The sequence below is a fragment of the Mytilus galloprovincialis genome, chromosome 8 (genome assembly GCF_965363235.1).
Source record: "Mytilus galloprovincialis chromosome 8, xbMytGall1.hap1.1, whole genome shotgun sequence".
NCBI lineage: Eukaryota > Metazoa > Mollusca > Bivalvia > Mytilida > Mytilidae > Mytilus > Mytilus galloprovincialis.
This window is the reverse complement of record NC_134845.1, coordinates 17,864,460-17,886,708: the sequence shown is the minus strand read 5'-3', so window position 1 is coordinate 17,886,708 and position 22,249 is coordinate 17,864,460. Positions and strand designations below refer to the sequence as shown.

The 22,249-nt window shown below is 32.0% G+C and overlaps 1 protein-coding gene across 1 annotated transcript; it reads left to right on the top strand.

Moving 5' to 3' along the window:
* The first annotated feature begins 7 nt into the window (after window positions 1-7).
* On the top strand, window positions 8-18,657 carry LOC143085235 (vacuolar protein sorting-associated protein 37A-like). Its single transcript, XM_076261472.1, has 11 exons — window positions 8-190; window positions 2,901-2,975; window positions 3,838-3,952; window positions 4,387-4,475; window positions 5,445-5,613; window positions 6,100-6,164; window positions 6,557-6,684; window positions 14,072-14,130; window positions 14,476-14,638; window positions 15,159-15,208; window positions 15,746-18,657. Exons 1-11 carry the CDS (start codon window positions 84-86, stop codon window positions 15,809-15,811), a joined length of 1,086 nt encoding a protein of 361 aa, XP_076117587.1. The 5' UTR covers window positions 8-83; the 3' UTR covers window positions 15,812-18,657.
* The last annotated feature ends 3,592 nt before the right edge of the window (window positions 18,658-22,249 follow it).

Below are 22,249 nucleotides of genomic sequence, written 5' to 3'. Positions count from 1 at the left end.
CCCATTTTTGATGACGAACAGTGACTTCCGGGAATAATTAGCACCTGTCAAACTTACTTGAGAAGGAACTGAAAAGCGAAATTATGAATTGGCTAATCGGAAACAAATCCAAGTCAACAGCACAATCACAAACTAACCTCCAGGCACATCGTACTAAACAAATTGATTCATTAAAAAAAGCAAATTTAAAGTAAGGAATGCCTTTTAGTAGCTCCAGAAATTGAAGAATTATCATTTGAAAATGAGTCATTACATGAATTTGGATATACGTATACTTTACTGAATTGCTCTTGTTGTCTTTGATTAGACAGCTTTCTCAATATTTGAATAAGTTTACAAATTTTTCAATTTTAATGATATGTATTTATTTCTGTGTCAAGCTGTGATAGTCTCATTGGGGGGTTCCGATCCGGATCCCGCTTACTGTTTTGTCAGATTCCCATATCCCGCTAAACTTCATTTCCCGACACAATATTATGACTTTCACGTGTCCCGCTTAAAAAAAATCTGCAATCGCGCGTCACGCTTTGACCTCAATGAGACCCATACCTGTCAACCTCTGAAAATGAAAAGTCAGGTCATGACCTGCATTGAGAAAAAAAATCTCAGGTCATAACGCGTACGACATTTTGCGGGCTCAATTGAAGAACAAAAATATGTTTACATATATAATTTATATAGTCAATATGTATATGAAACAGTTAGAACATGTATACAAGTTTATTTCAGACTATTGTTATATTCCATAGTAGCAGACTTGGCATTCTTTAAAAGAACTGCACTTGGTTTCAGTTCATAGCAATGCAAATGTGTATTCATTTTACAAGAAAGAAGAGCACACAGTGTATCCTTATTAAGATCAGCCCTAAACTCTGTAGCTATTTTCTTTACTAAAGAAAATGCCCTCTCACTGTCTGCATTGCTGTTTGGTAAAACCAGTAATGTTTTAGAAAGTTTTGACAAAACAATAAATCTTGGCTTGTTAAGAAAAATGTCATGCAACTTGGACATTTCTCCCCAAAATGTACCAATGTCAGTTTCAGGGGAAGTGCAAAGTGGAAGTTCATCTAATGGGGTCAACTGATAGTCACTGAACTCATCTTGTAGCTGTGTTGTCTCTTCATATCGTTACGTAGCTCAGGTAAACAGTCCTACATTTTGACTTTTGGTTACATTGAAAAAGACCGATAAAACCGAAGGTCGTATTACTTCTAAATACTGGAAACAATTCGGTCAGAAATCCGGGTGAAACGGGTAATGTTAGAAATTCCCGGGACCCGCCGGGTAAAGAAAAACTCCCGGGTGAGAGGTGAAAATAACGGGTGTCACCCGCAAAAAACGGGTGAGTTGACAGGTAAGGAGACCCACTGTGATAGAAAACACACACATTTGTTTTAAGATTTTTTCTTCCCACGAGTGAAAACAGCCTCATGTTGTTTTTTTATATGAGGCAGACATTACCTTTGAATGGGGACGAAATCTGTATGAATTATTTTTTTTGTAACTTAAATATTTGTTAAAAAAAAGAAATGGAAATACTGTAAAATGTTTTCGATATTGGTTCTGTTGTTAGGGGTTTTACTTGTGACGTTATTTAGTTATGACATCATGTTCAATGTAAACAAAGAAACGCAATGCATCAGGAAACGTCAATAAACATATCAAAGACAAAGAATTATTAAAAATAAAATATTGGTATTGTGTTCATTGAGTTCCACTTTTTTACTATACTACTCATGACAACAAGACTGGAAGAAGGAAGTAGATTTCTTCGTTCTGCGCAAATGCAGGAATTAAAAGAAGCGACAAAAAAAAAGTTTGAACAATTTTGAGTTCATTAGTACAATAATTTTTTTTTTTTTTTATTGATTTTTCTACTGTCATGACTGTAATAGGGGACTTTGTCCCCATATCAAGTTTCAGGAGACATTGATGATTATGAATAATCATTTTTGAGAGTGAAAAATTGAGAAACAAATAAAAAATTGCAAACACATCACATTAAAGGCAAAGTAACAATTAAATTGAATTTTCTGTCCTGGCATCAATGTTAACTAATATGAGGCAGACGTTACCTGTTAAAGGAGACAAAGTCTGTATCAATAAATTATTTTTAATTCTACCATATTTTAATGTTAAAAAAGAAACGGAAATACTGTAACGTTTCCGATGTTGGTTCTGTTGTTACTCATAAGATCATGACAAATGAGGCCGGAAGTAAGCAAGAAAGAGATTTCTGTGTAAATGCGGGAAAAAGAAAAAGTTACTTAACAAAAGTTAACAATTTTGAGTTTATTAGTACATTGGAAATTATATATATATTTTTTATTGATTTTTCTACTGTATAGGGGACTTCATCCCCTTATAAAAAATAATGTAGATTTGTCTGGAAAGAAAAGGATATCTGTTCATGCTTTGAATTGTATGCAATCATATTTATAATATCCAAATTGATGACCTGGTTTTTCAGTCAATGAAACAAGAAAATGTCAAAATGTTTTGGTTCAACAAAATATTTATGCAAACAACAATTTTAGGTCTTTTATGACTGTCTAGTTTTAGGACTACAAATTATGAATTACTTTTATTAGATTTTTGTTTCAGAACACAATGTGAACCTTAATAATGTTAATCATATCTGCTAATGTTTAAATTACTAAAATAGTTTATTTAATTTCATGAAAATATTGCTGATCAGATGTTTTTAATTATAATTCTGGAATAATTATTTATTTATCATGGTGCACGTGGGAATAGATGAATAATAGATAAACATGTCAATTTTTTTTTTATAGAAAATTATGGTCGACAGACCTGAAAACCAACAAATTAAGTAATCCTATTCTAACAATGTATAAATGCTGTATTTTAAGTAAATTTGCATTTTACTATTATTTCAGCCCAAGTGAGATAATTCCAAACACAGAATACAGAGTAACATTTCGATGTGGTAATAATAATATAATTTTAGTCATGTAAGTTTATTAATATATATATTGAGGAAATAATTTTTCTTTACTCCATTTGGGTATTTATTTCCTATTATGTTATAAATTTTAAATTATGTTATAAATTTTAGTTGACCTCTAACGGTATATTGTAGTTATTTATATACATTCACCAAAATGTACATGTATATATTGTCCTTGTGTTTTAAAGCTGATGTTCTCCCCAGGACCTTTTAGCATCATGGTAATCGTGATGCTATATTTTTGAAATTCAGAATGTGATGCTATCTGAATTGGTTTTCTTATAGATTATGTTATGGATGTGACACTATATAATATTTTTTAGAAGCAAGATGGGTATTTCAAATTTTCCTGTTTTCCATTATGCTAAATGCAATTTCTGGGGAAAACACTGAAAGCTGACATGCTCTGTTCTTAGAAACCTTAGGCTTAGAAAAACACAATGCTCTTACTTTCAAATGAATTACACTTAACATAATAATGTTTATTAGAATAATTAGGTAAGGTATGATATCAAATGAGATAAAGTTCTGTCAACCAGAGATAAGAGGATGTGGATGTAAACAACTATATGTCACTGTTTAGTAAAAGCTTCAACTATAACCACAACAAAATTATACTGTAAAGTACCCTATAAAAAACCATACAGCATGAACAAATGTGAAACATTTTAAAAGAGAAAACAACAGCTTAATTTATACCAAAAACAAAATATTGTAAACATCAATCAACAACAACCATGTGTACTGAACTACAGATTCATGAGTTGACAGGCTAGGGATACAATAAATGCATTCTTGGAATTTATAATCTTTTGAATTTGCCAACCAGCAACAAAACATTCAAAATACTTTTTTTTTCATTTTAGCACACTTCCTCCACAGTTTCCACAAGATCCACCTACAGTTACTGTAGAACCATTGGTTAATCATCCATGGGTGGATACACAAGGGAAGCTGATTGGTTGTCCAAGTTTAAGTTCTGTAAGTTATAAACAGTAAATCTTATAAGTTTGATTGTTGGTCATTATTGTGTTAAATTGGTCAAAAATGGCCTTTTAATGGAAAAGTGGAATTATTGGTAAAGTGTTTGAAAGGACTTCAAAGATTGAAAATATTTTGTGGTAGAAATTATCTTTATTTAATATTTGTAGTTTTCCTACCAGGCAAACAATGTTCATTTCAGGATCTCATTTAAATTGTTCACAATTGTCTATACATTAAAAGTGCTGAAAATTTATTAGATTTTTAATCTAACATTGAAGTGTCGGTTAAAAACACTATTAAGCAATTGCAAAGACCAAATACAATCTCTTGATTCCTTTATACAAACTTATGATAATGTTATATAAAAGAAAAATAATTGTCTTATGCTTTGTGATTTTTCATCATTTTGACAAACTTTTTTTTATTTTTAGTTTACAATGCATTCTAGTCTAGGCCAGATCACACAGAGCATTATAGAAGAATTCAGAAGAAGTCCACCATCACTTGTATCTCAAGGATTGTAAGATCATTATAGCACATTTATACACACTGAGATACATTCACATTGTCTCCCTTTCTGAGATATATATGAAAACAATGTAAAATTTCAGGATATATATTGAACACAAATTGAAAAGATAAATACCACATACATTTTCTATAGGGTTGTAGAACACAAATTGAAATGATAAATACTACATACATTTTCTATAGGGTTGTAGAACACAAATTGAAATGATTAATACCACATACATTTTCTATAGGGTTGTATGCAAACTATTCAAACAAAGTTAACAAAAATCCACAAAAATACAATCCTCAAAGATTGGTATCCTCCGGCCACTATTATAATTACAATTCTCAAAGATTGGTATCCTCCAGCTACTATAATAATCCTAGACTTATTGGTATCCTCTGGCCACTATTATAATTACAATCCTCAAAGATTGGTATCCTCCGGCCACTATTATAATTACAATCCTCAAAGATTGGTATCCTCCGGCCACTATTATAATCCTAGACTAATTGGTATCCACCAATATATATGAATGCACAGTAAAGCAAATCAGTTACTTGTAACTCAGACAAGTCAACTAGAAGACCGACACAGATTGATATTAAATTTTATTTGTTATAGCTGCATAAAACAACTTTAACATGCAAAATCACTTATAATTTAAAACTTAGATTTATGATTGAATGTTTAATATTGAAAAAGAAATCAACACTATTTAAACCATTGTAAACAAGGCATAATATGATGTATACTGGAATGTTAGAAAAAAAAATATGCTTTAATGTTAGATAAATAAAATTGAGAATGGAAATGGAAAAAATGTGTCAAAGAGATGAACAAACCAACCAAAGAGCAGATAACAACCAAATGCCACCAACGGGTCTTTATTGCAGCTATAAAATCCAGCATCAGGAGATGTGCTTAAACATTCAGCTGGCCCCTATTATATTTATTATATCTTATTTTAAACAGCAATCCAGGAGCACCGATGCAATACCCACAGCCTGGTCCACAACCAGGAGCACAAGGAGGACCCCCAGGATATCCAATGTATGGTGGATATAATCCCTATACATCACCAAGTCTCCCACCACAGACAGTTACAGCACCTACTATTCCATCAAGTAGTTCTGGTCCAAGTGTAAGTATCCACAGACATTAAACTCCTCCCACCACAGACAGTTACAGCACCTACTATTTCATCAAGTAGTTCTGGTCCAAGTGTAAGTATCAACTTCTAGTTCTGTCCCATTCATGTTTTGTTTAGTTAGATCAAGAAAAAAACATTTTAAGCTAGATTTCTTATTGATATATAACATATATCTTGCTTAAACAAATTTTAATAAGGCAAATAAGTTCAAAATCAAAAATAGTAATAAGTGCATGCAAAAATATCTGAATTTACAGTACTTAAAATTCAGGAATGAGAGATAATATCCTATACCACTGATCACAATTCTTTTGAGTCCAGAACAGTAATTGGAAATTAAAAATTAATTTTAGCCTAGTGTTCATTCATTCACCTATTTTGCTTTGATAAAACACATATTGTGACATTTTAGACATTTCTGAATTTCACCAATATGTATGTATCTAGTCTTTATAATTGTTTTGTTTGTTTTTACAGGTACCAGACGATGAATTAAGGGTACCAGATGTGTTTGCTGCCTTCCCAGAATTAAAAACTAAAAGGTATCAGTCAAATATGAATAAAATGAGATGTTGGTAATAACTCTGACATTTAGACAGCAACCAAACAACACTGAATTATGTCTAAGTATAATCACCATTGATAGAAGAATGTCTAGATAGAACATGTCAAGCTCTAAGTAGTTCTATAGTCTAAGGTTAAAGTTAAAGAATGCAACAAAACACTGTGAACTTTGTTGAAAAATATCAATATTTCACCTGACATTGTTGTACTGGTGACATAATTAATAAAAATTGTGTATGCTTGTCATATCCAAGACTTTAACTTTCAGCATTTTTAATGGTTTACAGATTTAAATGATTATGTTCTAAAAAAAGGTTTAAGTTGTTTTAAAATTATTGACTTAAGTGTATATCTTAACTTTGTTTTTCAGTCTTACAGAATTGAATGGATTGTTAAATGAAGAAGACAAAATCTTAGAAATGATACAAAAAATGTCAGAAGTTTCAAAAATGAAAGAAGACAGAGAAAAATTATCTAATGAATGTATAGAACTAGCTAGTAAGTATACACATGTTGTCAGTTTACTTTGGATTTATCCAATATTGGGGGTTGGTTTGAAGACATGCATACCACAAGATTTCATGAGCTATTTTTCTGATGACTACTAAGAACAGTAACTATTTCTCTAAGCAGAAAAAATGAATACCTCAGAATTAAAACAATCCACATTTAGGGAACATATTTATGTTCAGCATTATGTTTGATAATTAAAAAAAATGTCTGGATGAAAAATTACATGTATATTAGGTTATTTCAATATATTTCTCAATTTTATTCAAAAGAATATTTTTTATACGACTGGTCGTATATTGGTATCACGTTGGCGTCGTCGTCTGCGTCATCGTCGTCCGAATACTTTTAGTTTTCACACTCTAACTTTAGTAAAAGTGAATAGAAATCTAGAAAATTTTAACACAAGGTTTATGACCACAAAAGGAAGGTTGGGATTGATTTTGGGAGTTTTGGTCCCAACATTTTAGGAATTAGGGGCCAAAAAGGGCCCAAATAAGCATTTTAATAGAAATCTATGAAATTTTGACACAAGGTTTATGACCACAAAAGGAAGGTTGGGATTGATTTTGGGAGTTTTGGTTCCAACAGTTTAGGAATTAGGGGCTAAAAAAGGGCCCAAATAAGCATTATTCTTGTTTTTTTTTTGCACAATAACTTTTAGTATAAGTAAATAGAAATCAATGAAATTTAAACACAAGGTTTATGACCACAAAAGGAAGGTTGGGATTGATTTTGGGAGTTGAGGTCCCAACTGTTTAGGAATTAGGGGCCAAAAAGGGGCCCAAATAAGCATTATTCTTGGTTTTCGCACCATAACTTTAGTATAAGTAAATAGAAATCTATGAAATTTAAACACAAGGTTTATGACCATAAAAGGAAGGTTGGGTTTGAATTTGGGAGTTTTGGTCCCAACAGTTTAGGAATAAAGGGTCCAAAGGGTCCAAAATTGAACTTTGTTTGATTTCATCAAAAATTGAATAATTGGGGTTCTTTGATATGCCGAATCTAACTGTGTATGTAGATTCTTAATTTTTGGTCCCGTTTTCAAATTGGTCTACATTAAGGTCCAAAGGGTCCAAAATTAAACTTAGTTTGATTTTAACAAAAAATGAATCCTTGGGGTTCTTTGATATGCTGAATCTAAAAATGTACTTAGATTTTTGATTATTGGCCCAGTTTTCAAGTTGGTCCAAATCGAGGTCCAAAATTATTGTATAAAGTATTGTGCAATAGCAAGAAATTTTCAATTGCACAGTATTCATCAATAGCAAGAAATCTTCAATTGCACAGTATTGTGCAATAGCAAGAAATTTTCAATTGCACAGTAATGCGCAATAGCAAGAAATCTTCAATTGCACAGTATTGTGCAATAGCAATTATTTTCAATTGCACAGTATTGCGCAATAGCAAGAAATATCTTATTGCACAATATTGTGTAATAGCAAGAAATTTTCAATTGGAGTTATCTTTCTTTGTCCAGAATAGTAGTTGAATCAACTTAAATCATTGTTTTATACAATATACAATGTATATGTATATCACTTTTACTACCAACTGATAAATTAAAACAATCTTTACCATTCAGTGATAACAAGCACTTTATTTTACATTTTAATATTTTATGATGTATTTAAATGAGTAGTTATTGTTGCAAACTCCATTAGAAATTTGAATTGAGATCAGTTTTGGAAAAAGGGAAAGGGGATGTGAAAAAAAGGTGGGGGGGGGGGGGTTAAATTTTTCTCATTTCAGATTTCATAAATAAAAAGAAAATTTCTTCAAACATTTTTTTGAGAGGATTAATATTCAACAGCATAGTAAATTGCTCAAAGGCAAAAAAATATTTTAAGTTCATTAGACCACATTCATTCTGTGTCAGAAACCTATGCTGTGTCAACTATTTAATCACAATCCAAATTTAGAGCTGAATCCAGCTTGAATGTTGTGACCAATACTTGCCCCAACCGTTCAGGGTTCAACCTCTGCGGTCGTATAAAGCTGTGCCCTGCGGAGCATCTGGTTTAATGAAGTTGAAAAATGCTCCAAAAATGTTGACATAAATTTGAAAAAAGATTTTATTGTCAATTGATGGAACGTAGGAGAGATGAAAGACCTTTACATAGATAACAGCTTTTCATACGACCGCAAAAATTAAAAAAATTTTGGTCATATATTGGTATCACGTTGTCGTCGTTGTCGTCGTCGTTATCAGCGTTGTCCAAAGACGGATGGTTTCCGGATAATAACTTTAGTATAAGTTAATAGAATTCAATAAAATTTTAACACAATGTTTATAACCTCAAAAGGAAGGTTGGGATGGATTTTAGGGGTTATAATTATGATCCCAATGGTTTAGAAATTAGGGGCCCAAAGGGGCCCGAAACAAGCATTGATCTATTTTCAGGACAAAAAGTGGTGTATAAGTATTTTAATTGCTCTGAAATTATACCACAATGTTCATTCCATTAATTAAAATGTTTGGATTTATTTTAAAGGTTCTGGGGCAAACAGTCTAGGAATTAAGGGCAAAAACAAGCACTTTTATGGTTTCTGGACAATAACTTATGTATAACTGTATGGATCTTTCTGAAATTGTACCACAAGGTTCCATATAATGGAAGGAAGGCTTGGATTCAGTTTGGGGTTAATATCCTTGAACATATAGGAATCAAGAGGCCAAAAAGAAGCATTTTTAGGCAGTTAAGCTGCCTTATGCGAGCACCCTGGATTTGTGTGCTACCCAATAAATGCTGAAATACGTACCATTGTTATCATCTAGCTGGCTACTGTGTTATTTATAACTTATTGAACAGTTTTTTCTTACTTTTCACTCTGGATTACAAAAAATATGACCAGAAAAAACTTAAATGATCGTCGATTTTCCCAAAAGTTTTGAAGTTGCACATAGGAAGTAGAGCACATTAGGAATACTTATGTAGTTTATTAGCCCCTGAGCTTTTGGCTAAGAAGTCAAAGAACAAATGTATGAAATATCTAATCGCCGAATATCTCTAAAGACAAGTAGTTAAGATTTCCCAAATTGCAAAAGTCGTAGGAATATTGTTTGTCGTCAATACGTAGTCAACTACGTCAGTAGTCTATTTTAATATATTAAAATATAAGTTCAACTGATCACGCTGTTGGCGGCAATTTTGAATTAGAAGACAAAATTTTCGTATCTTTTCAATTTGGACGCAGGGGTTCAAATTAGCGGTGGTCCGAGGTCTGCGACCTTCCACTTTTGCAGTTGGACTTTCTACTTGGTTACCAGCAACGCCCGACATGCCCGACGGACCTTGAAAGAAAATAAAAAAATAACTTTTTTTACCAAAGTTTCCTAATAAACGATCTCAAACTTATTTTCATCATTACTGTTCATGACAGCAATTTTCAATTTGTTAAACCGCAAGCTTTATACAGAAAATCGCCGACAAATAATGTGTAAATCCGAGTAAAATCGTATCTCACAATCTGTCAAAAACAACATTGAAAAAAAAATGGCTGCCGTGAGAAGACAATTACACTATCGGATCCGATTCCGGAACAGGATAAGGGTAATCCGGGTTTTGGCTATCAGCTTAAAAAAATCCAGACAGGTGACAAAATACATCTATGCATGTTAAATAAATATAAACACTAGAATAGAAAATCAAAAGATATATGTAAAAAAAAAAGAAAAAGTAGAAAATATTTTGTACACCAATTTTAATGTCAAAATCCATTGTATTGGACCAATACAATGTGACAGCTGGGAACAGTTTATCTAACAATATATATGTTCCTGGTAACAGTATAAATTTTTTTTTATCAGTGATAAATGTTGGTAATGCATGTTAGATGCTTTAAAAGTTAAACATATTACTGCAATTTCAAGGGGTATTTTTTCTTCTCTATTTTGATAGATCAGTTAAAATAGCTGGAAGTTTCTCATATATAAAAAAATGATGTGAGATGATTGCCAATGAGACAACTGTCCACAAGAGACCAAAATGACACAGACATAAACAACTATAGGTCATCGTACAGCCCGGCTTTAACAATGAGCAAAGCCGATGCCGCATAGTCAGCTATAAAAGGCCCCGATAAGACAATGTAAAACAATTCAAACGAGTAAAACTAACGGCCCTATTTATATAAAAAAAATATAAAAAAGCAAATATGTAACACATAAACAAACGACAACCACTGAATTACAGGCTCCTGACTTGGGACAGGCACAAATAGTGCAACTATATTATATGATACCTGAATGTAAGCAAATAATATGATATATAGGTGGAGTCCATTGGGCCACTCGACCTCCTCCTGTTTGATAACTTTGAAACGGATGAGATCCCCACCCCTCAACCATATACATTTATGTATGAGACTAAATAACTAATCAAATGAAATATAGGGGAAGTCCATAGGGTCACCCCACCCCCTCATGTTTAAGAACTTGGAAACAGTCGAAATCCCCACCCCTAAACCATATTGTTTCATGTATGTGACAATATATATATAATCAAATGAAATATAGGGGAAGTCCCTGGGGGTCACCCCACCCCACCTCTTTGAGAACTTGGTAATGTTCGAGATCCCCACCCCTTAACCATATATCTTCATGTAGGGGACAATATAACAAATCAAATGAAATATGTAGGGGGAGTCCCTGGGGATCACCCCACCCCTCCTATTTGAGAATTTGGAAACGGTCGAGATCCCCACCCCTAAACCATATATATTCATGTATGGTACAATATAACAAATCATATGAAATATAGGTGGAGTTCGTGGGGCCTTTCTTCCCCTACCGGTTTGAGAATTATAAATCGGTTAAGATCCCCAACCTTGAACCATATATATTCATGTATGGGACAATATTTCAAATCAAAGGAATAATAAGGGGGTTCCTATGGCCACTGTACACCCTCCTGTTTGAGAACTTGGAAAAATTTGAGATCCTCACCCCTTAACCATACATACTAATGTATGGGACTAGATAACAAATCAAGTGAAATATAGGAGAAGTCCCTGTGGTCACCCTACCCCTCATGTTTAAGAACTTGGAAACAGTTGGGATCCCCACCTCTAAATTAAATGAAATATAGGGGGAGTCCCTTCAGTCACCCCTCCCCTCCTGATTGAGAAATTGGAAACAGTCGAGATCCCCACCTTTAAATTAAACCATATATGTTCATGTTTGAGAACTAATCAAATGAAATATAGGGAGAGTCCTTAGGGTCACCCTACCCACTCCTGTTTGATAACTTAGAAACAGATGAGATCCCCACCCCTCAACCATATATTTTTATGTATTGGACAATATAACAAATCAAATGAAATATAGGGGAAGTCACTAGGATCACCCCACCCCCTCCTGTTTGAAAACTTGATAATGGTTGAGATCCCCACCCAAACCGTATATATTCATGTATGGGACAAGATAAAACATTAAATGAAATATAAGGGTAGTCCCTAGGGTCACCCCTCCCCCTCTTGTGTGTGTTTTGAGAACTTGTAAAAGATTGAAATACCAACTCCTAAACTAAACCATATTCATTCCTGTTTGTCAGAAATACCAACTCCTAAACTAAACCATATTCATTCCTGTTTGTCATTTCAAAAAGATTGAATGACATACAATGTCAATCTCATAGGCGTCACATATGCATGTCACTTTGCTAGACCTAACCAATGTGTACTAGACCTTGCCCAATTTCAGGCGACCATGAGAATGAATAATTATGAGAGCTTTGTTTGGAAGACTTCGTAACAGCATTATGTTACAATCATTTTTTTGATAATTATAAAATTTTATTGATGGAAAATAATTAATTGGTTTAAAGAATTGACCTTAATTATAATTTGAATGATTTCTGGTCCTATAAAGATTTTCATTTTCATATGGCTCATTTTAAAGAAAACATACCTTTCAAGCCCAAGACTGTTTTTATAATTACCTGTCATTTTAATCCAAACTCAGACATCATAGATGAAGGTGGGGGACATTTACATTAACTATGGACAGGTTAATCAGACCTCACCTTTGATCTCTGTAGTAGTAAACATTTGTCTGATTTGTGTCTCATAACTTTTGTACTGTTGAACACAAACTCAGTTTTCTTTCCAGGGAAGCAAGTCCATTCATACTTTTACAAGCTCGTACTAAAGTCAACTTAAACTACTAACAGTCAACTAGTACCGACGTTAACTATCAACTAGAAGAACTGCAATCATTGCAAACTTGTACCACTGCAGACTCATGACCATGAAAAAATATACTTGATATATGCGTTGCTTTTAAAAACTTTGACAAAATATGAATTATTTGCCTTAATGATTAATATTAATTCATTAAATGAACATAAATGTACATTATATGAATGTTTGATGTTTGTTCTCTTTAAAGATCTTAAAAAAAAAAATTGAAGCAACATTGCCACAGTTTTTATAATTATGCTTGGCTTGGTTTTTAGTTAACTGCCTACAGCGCTTACAGTGCTTTGATTCTAGTTTACAGACAGTTACTTTTGTTCAAGTGTATGGATCTCTCTGAAATTATACTACAAGGTTTCTTACTACAAAGAAAAGGCTGGAATTGAGTTTTTGGGTTCTTGCTTCAAGGAGGGGAGGTTTCAATAAGTGAGGGGCTAAAAAAGGGTCCATAAGCATTTTTGTAGTTTTCAGTTAGTAACTTGTGTTTAAGTGTATAAATCTCTCTGGAATTATACCAAAAGTTTCCAAACCATGAAGGATTGGTTAGTATTGACTTTGGGGGAAAATGGCTCAAACAATTTGGAATTAGGGGACAAAAAAGGGTGAAAACTAGGTTTTTTCTGGGCAATAGACAATTAAGACAATTTAAAAGCAGTGTAAGGGAGGTAACTCTAAAACATTTAACATACAATGTTGGGTATATGTGGATTTACCTCCCTTATACTGCTTGTACATTATGCATAAAGAAATGTCAGGTTTTGGACTTATTGCAAAAAAGGGGGTGTGGTAGTAGTTAATTGCACAATATTGTCCAAAAAATTTGTAAGATCTTGACATTTGTTTTGTGTCAGAAACTCAAAATGTCTAAAATGTGATTGCAATCCAAATTCAGAGTTGAATCAAGCTTGAATGTTGTGTCCATACTTGCCCTAACTGTTCAGGGTTCAACTTCTGCAGTAGTATAAAGCTGCGCCCTGGGGAGCACCTGGTAGACCTGGTTATTCTGGTTCTCTTAAGAATTTATTACTTTTATCAGATAGAAAACAACTATAGCTCAAAAAATCAACACCTAATTAAAACAATTAATACTATTAGCCAACAAAACAATAAACCCCTATTCAGTAACAATAAAATGTATATAGCATAAAGTTAAATTAAAATAATAATTTTACAGAAGAAAATTTATCAAAGAAACCAAAGATTCAACAGATGAGACAGTGGGTTGGTGAAAAGGTAATGGTGTTTTATAGAAATGTAGAAAAGGAGAAATGAAAAACGTTTTATTATTGATAAAAGACTATGGCTTTTTGTGTCAAATGTTTCATTGTATGAAGCAGTAATTAAAGCTTTATTCCCGCAAAAAAATAGTATTTGAGTTAGAAGCATCTTAAAATAAAACGTGAATAGAGTAGATGTTTCAAAGACTTTTTACTGAACACTATGTTAATATGTTATTGTTTTTAACTCTTAAAGCCATGTACAGAAGAATTTTTTCTAAATAGTCTTGGTGAATGTTTCAGGAATTTGACTACTCAGAATATAAAAAAAGTTTACAATGAAGAAAAATGACTTTTTCAGAATCAACTTTTTGAAAGATCGAGGGAAGAATTTGAGCGAGATCAAGAGAAGCTTATGTCACTGTCTGATACATTCCATCCAACAAACATTCAGACGAACATGAAAGTCGCATTAATGGAGGCAGAGGAAGAATCTGAAAAAATTGTAGATGATTTTTTAAATAGTAAGTAAATTTTGTATATAGAAAATCTTTGATCTTTGGACTTAATAAATTTTTGATGTATTCATACAAGAGCAGATACAGTTGGAGAAGTCTTATAAATTATAGGATGATAATGTATTGGTATTTGTGGGGGAAGGGGACATTTTAGAATAATACTTCTTTATTGGGGTACAATTTACTGACACCTACTAGCTACTAGTTAATAGAAATTTTCAAATTTTTAACTTACTTATTTTTGGGTTCCGTTGCACACAATGCACATCTTTTACACTTCTAGAGTTATTGGATAAGTGGCCTCTTGTAGCTTTCCAAACAAAAATATGAAAGGGTCTGTCCCAATGAAAAAGTAACTTATAGATGTGCAGTTATACACCTCATATGATTTTGTTTTATATTGATTAGATTAGAACATATCGACAGACAACCATGAAGTTGTACACCTTATATGTGAAATGAAATTCTTGTTATTTTTTGTTGGCTTTATTCAACTTGAAAAATTGGTTATATTTTTTATTTTCAGAAAAGATGGAGATTGATGAATTTACACAAAAGTTTCTCCAGATAAGAATGGTAAGATAGAATTTAACACATAATTTTCTTTCATTTTAATCTCTTTTCATTGAACAGCAAAACCTTACACTTGCTTAGAAATAGACAATTAATTTAATGAAGAAGATACAATATGTGGGCAATTTATTATTTTCAAATTCAAAAGTTGGAACTATATACCAGTACTTAAATTAAACATCACAGTGTTGGTTTGAAATATACTGTATCTGTTGGTTATACAGTCAAAACATGACAGAAATTTCAATTTATAAACTGGAAAATTACTCAAATCCTTTATTGTTTGACTGGTACTTATTGGTACTTGCTAAGAATGATACAGAGCACAACCGTCGTCCAAATAGATATGTTAACATCAAGTTTATTATGTTTATTTATTCACTGGCAAAATATTATTTTGGGCAATGAGAGAAATTTAAAAATTTCTCTTTTCTGATTTTTTTTGTTAACATATTGCTAAAAAATAAGATACATAATGTTATGATGTCTTATATAATACATTAATAAATATCTTTTATTGCAATATTACTTTTATTTCAGCAATCACATTGTCGGAGGGCTAAAGAAGAAAAATTAAACCAGTTAATTCACCAGAGTAGATTTTGATGTGACATTTAAATTATAGGGATGTGACAATAAGATAGAGTTACTCGAGGGTTGTGATATGAACTTAGGGCAGAAAGACAAATTGAGATATTGATTATGAAGGATTTGAATTGAGTTATCCATTGTGATAAGAAATACTTGTGGACTATTGGCAGTTATCTGTTTATATTAGACTAATATATGTATCACATAATAGTTGTAATGGAAAAAACTCTTTCCTATGGAAATAATTAATATTTAACTAATCAGAATCTGTGTTCATATTGTTAGCTTGTATAATTATTTGGGAATTGACTAGATTTTCCTGTTTCCAAATGACAGACATATCTATATTTTATATTTCTTGCCAATTTGAGTTCCTGATATTGGTTAACATTTAAAAGAAAAAACACATAACTTCATCTGAAGAAAATACAACAACAATGAATTATCATTTTTGACCCAAATATATTGAAAATAATTTTTGCAATAAAGTAATTTGATTTTTATACGACCGCAAAATTTGAAAAATTTTTCGTCGTATATTGCTATCACGTTGGCGTCGTCGTCTGCGTCGTCGTCGTCGTCGTCGTCGTCGTCGTCGTCGTCCGAATACTTTTAGTTTTCGCACTCTAACTTTAGTAAAAGTGAATGGAAATCTATGAAATTTTAACACAAGGTTTATGACCACAAAAGGAAGGTTGGTATTGATTTTGGGAGTTTTGGTCCCAACATTTTAGGAATTAGGGGCCAAAAAGGGCCCAAATAAGCATTTTCTTGGTTTTCGCACTATAACTTTAGTTTAAGTTAATAGAAATCTATGAAATTTTGACACAAGGTTTATGACCACAAAAGAACGGTTGGGATTGATTTTGGGAGTTTTGGTTTCAACAGTTTAGGAATTAGGGGCCAAAAAAGGGCCCAAATAAGCATTATTCTTGGTTTTCGCACAATAACTTTAGTTTAAGTAAATAGAAATCTATGAAATTTAAACACAAGGTTTATGACCATAAAAGGAAGGTTGGTATTGATTTTGGGAGTTTTGGTCCCAACAGAATAAGGGGCCCAAAGGGTCCAAAATTAAACTTTGTTTGATTTCATCAAAATTGAATAATTGGGGTTCTTTGATATGCCGAATCTAACTGTCATGACTGTGTATGTAGATTCTTAACTTTTGGTCCCGTTTTCAAATTGGTCTACATTAAGGTCCAAAGGGTCCAAAATTAAACTTAGTTTGATTTTGACAAAAAATGAATCAGTTAGGTTCTTTGATATGCTGAATCTAAAAATGTACTTAGATTCTTGATTATTGGCCCAGTTTTCAAGTTGGTCCAAATCGGGGTCCAAAATTAAACTTTGTTTGATTTCATCAAAAATTGAATAAATGGGGTTCTTTGATATACCAAATCTAACTGTGTATGTAGATTCTTCATTTTTTGTCCTGTTTTCAAATTGGTCTACACTAAAGTCCAAAGGGTCCAAAATTAAACTTAGTCTGATTTTAACAAAAATTGAAATCTTGGGGTTCTTTGATATGCTGAATCCAAAAATGTACTTAGATTTTTTTATTATGGGCCCAGTTTTCAAGTTGGTCCAAATCAGGATCTAAAATTATTATATTAAGTATTGTGCAATAGCAAGTCTTTTCAATTGCACAGTATTGCGCAATGGCAAGAAATATCTAATTGCACAATATTGTGAAATAGCAAATTTTTTTTTAATTAGAGTTATCTTTCTTTGTCCAGAATAGTAAGCAAGAAATATCTAATTGCAAAATATTGTGCAATAGCAAGATTTTATTTTAATTGGAGTTATCTTTCTTTGTCCAGAATCAACTTAAATCTTTGTTATATACAATATTCAATGTATATTCACTTTTTACTACCAACTGATAAATTAAAATAATCTTTACCATTCAGTGATAACAAGCAGTTTTTTTACATCTTAATATTTTATGATGTATTTAAATGAGTAGTTATTGTTGCAAACTCCATTAGAAATTTTAATTGAGATTAGTTTTGGAATAAGGGAAAGGGGGATGTGATTAAAAAAATTGGGTTCAATTTTTCTCATTTGAAATTTCATAAATAAAAAAGAAAATTTCTTCAAAACTTTTTTTTGAGAGGATTAATATTCAACAGCATAGTGAATTGCTCTAAGAGAAAACAAAAATTTTAAGTTCATTAGAACACATTCATTCTGTGTCAGAAACCTATGCTGTGTCAACTATTTAATCACAATCCAAATTTAGAGCTGAATCCAGCTTGAATGTTGTGTCCATACTTGCCCCAACCGTTCAGGGTTCAACCTCTGCGGTCGTATAAAGCTACGCCCTGCAGAGCATCTGGTTACCATTGTAAAAGTGTTGTATGTGATAACTGTGAAGATAGAACCTTTGCCATTAGGGTCTTGTTTATAGTATTTATGACAATGTTATTATTCCATTGATCTGTATATTATGAGCTGTTTTGTAAAATATTCATAAAATTATTGTTATTTAAATTCCTCTGTTATTGTTATTTATTTAGTTTTCAATATAGTAATTATTTTGAGCTGCTTTAAATGTAAAAATGTTTTTAATGGGAGAAAATGATTATTGTTTTTTATGAATCCTCAAATAAAAAGTCTTGTATTGTATAACAACTTATTTTCTGACAAATGAAGACAACGAAATACTTTTTATAGATCAATTACATTAGTACTATTTCATGGAAATTCTTAGGATACTCAAAACCAATAGAAATGGGATTGGAATTTTTTTTTTGTGTTGAAAATAACTGTAATGGATATTAAAATGACCAATCTTCATTTTATAAAAATGTATTGTTTCTCTTGCACTTGTTAAATATAAAAAGCATCTGAATTAATTGACTTGTGTATTTTGTTACAATTGCTGACATTAATAATTATCTTACTTATTGATTTCTAAACCTCACCTGGGTTTATCTGAAAGGTTATTTCCCTTTCACAATACCTATTTCCAGTATTGGTTAAACCAATTTTCTACTTACAGTTTGAAATTATCCTTTCAAAGTGATCAACTTGTGAAAGTTATTGCCCATTGCAAGTAATAGATTAAAAGATGAAGTAGGTTTAATGTATTAAAAATGATTTACTATCCAGGGATTGACTATATTCTGAAGAATGTTGTTACAATAATTAATATCAAGAACATTATTTTTAGAAAGAATTGGCTATCGAAACTTCTAATATAATTAGAGTTTACAAGTAGTATTGTTTCATTAAGCCATTTAGTTTTATTTATGTTTTCTTCAGATAAATTATTGCACTTGAACTTGAAATTTCTGGTGTTTAATCAAGGGAGATAATTTTACTTAAATTAATATGTAATCATTCTGAAATTAACAAATAGGATAAGTTCCCTTTCATATCAAGATCATCTATACATTTTTCATTCATCTAACAAAAAACTTTTCCTTTAGACCAAAGGAAAAGGAGTTATAATAAATATCTAATTAACTGTCATTATGGTGGAATCCTAATATCAAAGGCATACTTTATCAAAATAGTATTGCAATTAATTTAACCTTACTAATAATTACATATAAAAACTATAGTACACTGCACTTGCTCCATACTCGCACCTTTTTCCTAATGGTAGGCTTAATTTTTTGACCAGTTGATCAGTTTGAAGAGATTATTTGTAACATGACAAAACCTTATGTTTATGCACATTGCTAATTCATGAATATCAAACTGAGATGATCTTGCTTATTAAACAGAATGTAATATGTGCATGTTCAACTAGTCATGGGTACTTTCTTAAATTCAAACATTAGGAGCAGTGAAAAGTCTTCAGCAAGGAGAATAAAACTGGATTCTGATAAAAACACACTGAAGCATGAAAATAGGTCAGGGCCAAATAACGTTTTAAAATAAACAAGAGATATATTCTCCAAACCCAAACCACATACAAAATATTGGTGACCTGTCATGTATAGTAAATGAGGAACAGACTATGCTATTATACTAAATATGCATGAATTTTATTGTCACTGAATGTTGTCCAATCAAAAATTAATCACTCATTCAGAAACTTTAAGTACTGGTAACTTCATGTACTCAAGCAGAGATCAAGGCTACATGATATGTTATGTTTGTCTTAAAGAGACAGTAACCCAATCATCAGAAAAATAAAATACATCTTGAGGGCAACATAGTCATCAACAACATGTTTGATCTTGATCATCTGTATACTTTTAAACAAGAGTGCTGAAATGTCTGGCCTTCTTTACTAATCATTGATATTATGTTGATAGTCCTAAATATAAAGCTTTATTATAACTGTCACATAAACTTAACATTAACCAAGAAAAGTAAGCATTGACCAATGAACCATGAAAATGAGGTCAAGGTCAGATGAACCATACCCGGCAGACATATACAGCTAACAATTCTATCATACAACAAATATAGTTGACCTATTGCTTATAGAATAAGAAAAACAGACCAAAACACAAAAACTTAACACTGAACAATGAACCGTGAAAATAAGGTGAAGGTCAAATAAACCTGTGCTACTGACATATAGATCAAAACATATTTCCATACACCAAATACAGTTGACTTATTGCATATAGTATTAAAAAAAAAGGCAAAAACTCAAAAACTTAACTTTGACTATTGAACCATGAAAATGAGGTAAATGTCAGATGACAACTGCCAGCTACACATGTACACATTACCATCATTCCATACACCAAATATAGTAGACCTATTGCATACAGTATAAGAAAAACAGACCAAATCACAAAAACTTAACTATAACCACAGTGCGTGAACCATGAAAATAAGGTCAAGGTCAGATGACATCTGCCGGTTGGACATGTACACCTTACAGTCCTTCCATACACCGAATATACAAGACCTATTGCTTATAGTATCTGAGATATGGACTTGACCACCAAAACTTAACCTTGTTCACTAATCCATGAAATGAGGTCGAGGTCAAGTGAAAACTGTCTGACAGACATGAGGATCTTGCAAGGTATGCACATACCAAATATAGTTATCCTATTACTTATATTAAGAGAGAATTTAACTTTACAAAAAATCTTAACTTTTTTTCAAGTAGTCATTGAACCATGAAAATGAGGTCAAGGACATTGGACATGTGACTGACGGAAACTTCGTTACATGAGTCATCTATATACAAAGTATGAAGCATCCAGGTCTTCCACCTTCTAAAATATAAAACCTTTAAGAAGTTAGCAAACGCCGCCGCCACCGCATCAGAGCTTTCTGCAACAAAAGTCGCAGGCTCGACAAAAACTGTGATGAATTTTACAGTAGCAATGAAAGATCTGCTTACAACACCGAACTCTCCAAATAAGACATTAAGATTTGACATACAACTACTGAAGAGCTACTAGGCTTGTTTGACATACACTCCGTCTCATGGATCACATGAGTAATTAACCTCAGCCTGAAAACGTGTCTGTCTACTGAAACTGAAGCATGAGATTGACATCAAGTTAAAATTTTAGATTTTGTGAACAGATCACTACGTAAAACCTTAACCCAACCATTAGAATGGGAAGCTGAGGGAAGGCAAAGCAGCCAATTTCAATACTAAAATATTGTTGATATGTCATGAGTAATTACAGAGGAAAAGACTGAACACTTAACATAACCACCTGATCTAGAAAATGTGATCAAGACAGAAAAACCAGTCTACATACAAATATTGTTGATGCTTCATTAATAAGTTAAAAGTAATTGACAAACAGACCAGATAATGAAGTACAAATGTATGTAAAGTAGATCATTATTGTGTGGCAATGACTAGATGGCAAGGTCTCATCATGAACAACCATTTGTTTTATTTCTGCTGTCACTGTCGCTGCCAGAATAGTAGTACTAATTTCTTATTTATCACCACTTCAGTTAGTCAGTATAAAACTGCAATGACTTACCATGACTTTGAAGAACTAAGTTGTCTCATTTGCAATCATACCACATCTCCTTATTTTTATCACTAACATAATTTATTGCTGTTCCATCTGTTATAGGTACTATTAAAATGTTCAGCAAACAATCAGTACTTATAACAGACTATTTGACCACTAAAAGTACCATTACGTCAGTAAAAAATTATGAAACACTTCTTCATTATACAAAGTTTTTAAGCATTCTCATACACAGCATATAATTCTCATATTTTATTTTCCACATTTAAATTAGACTTGGTGTGATAAAGAAAGTTCAACATTCTGATAATCTCTTATATTGTCATACTGTTCATTACACACATCTCCAATACCTTTTCCACACTTATAAGTATAGATCATAAACTTAAAGTTACAGGATGAAACAATTTCTGAACATGTTTGACAAAGATTCTATTCCTAAATGCACATCCTTAAGTAGTGACTTTACTGTGTAAAGTTTCATCAATATCTGTATAGCCACTTAGGAGTGTGACTGACATGGTATATG

Coding starts and splice junctions, on each gene's coding strand:
- LOC143085235 (XM_076261472.1), top strand. CDS start 84: ATGAATTGGCTAATCGGAAACAAATCCAAGTCAACAGCACAATCACAA. Junction 191..2,900: donor TTAAAAAAAGCAAATTTAAA/GTAAGGAATGCC, acceptor CTATTATTTCAG/CCCAAGTGAGATAATTCCAA. Junction 5,614..6,099: donor CAAGTAGTTCTGGTCCAAGT/GTAAGTATCCAC, acceptor TTGTTTTTACAG/GTACCAGACGATGAATTAAG.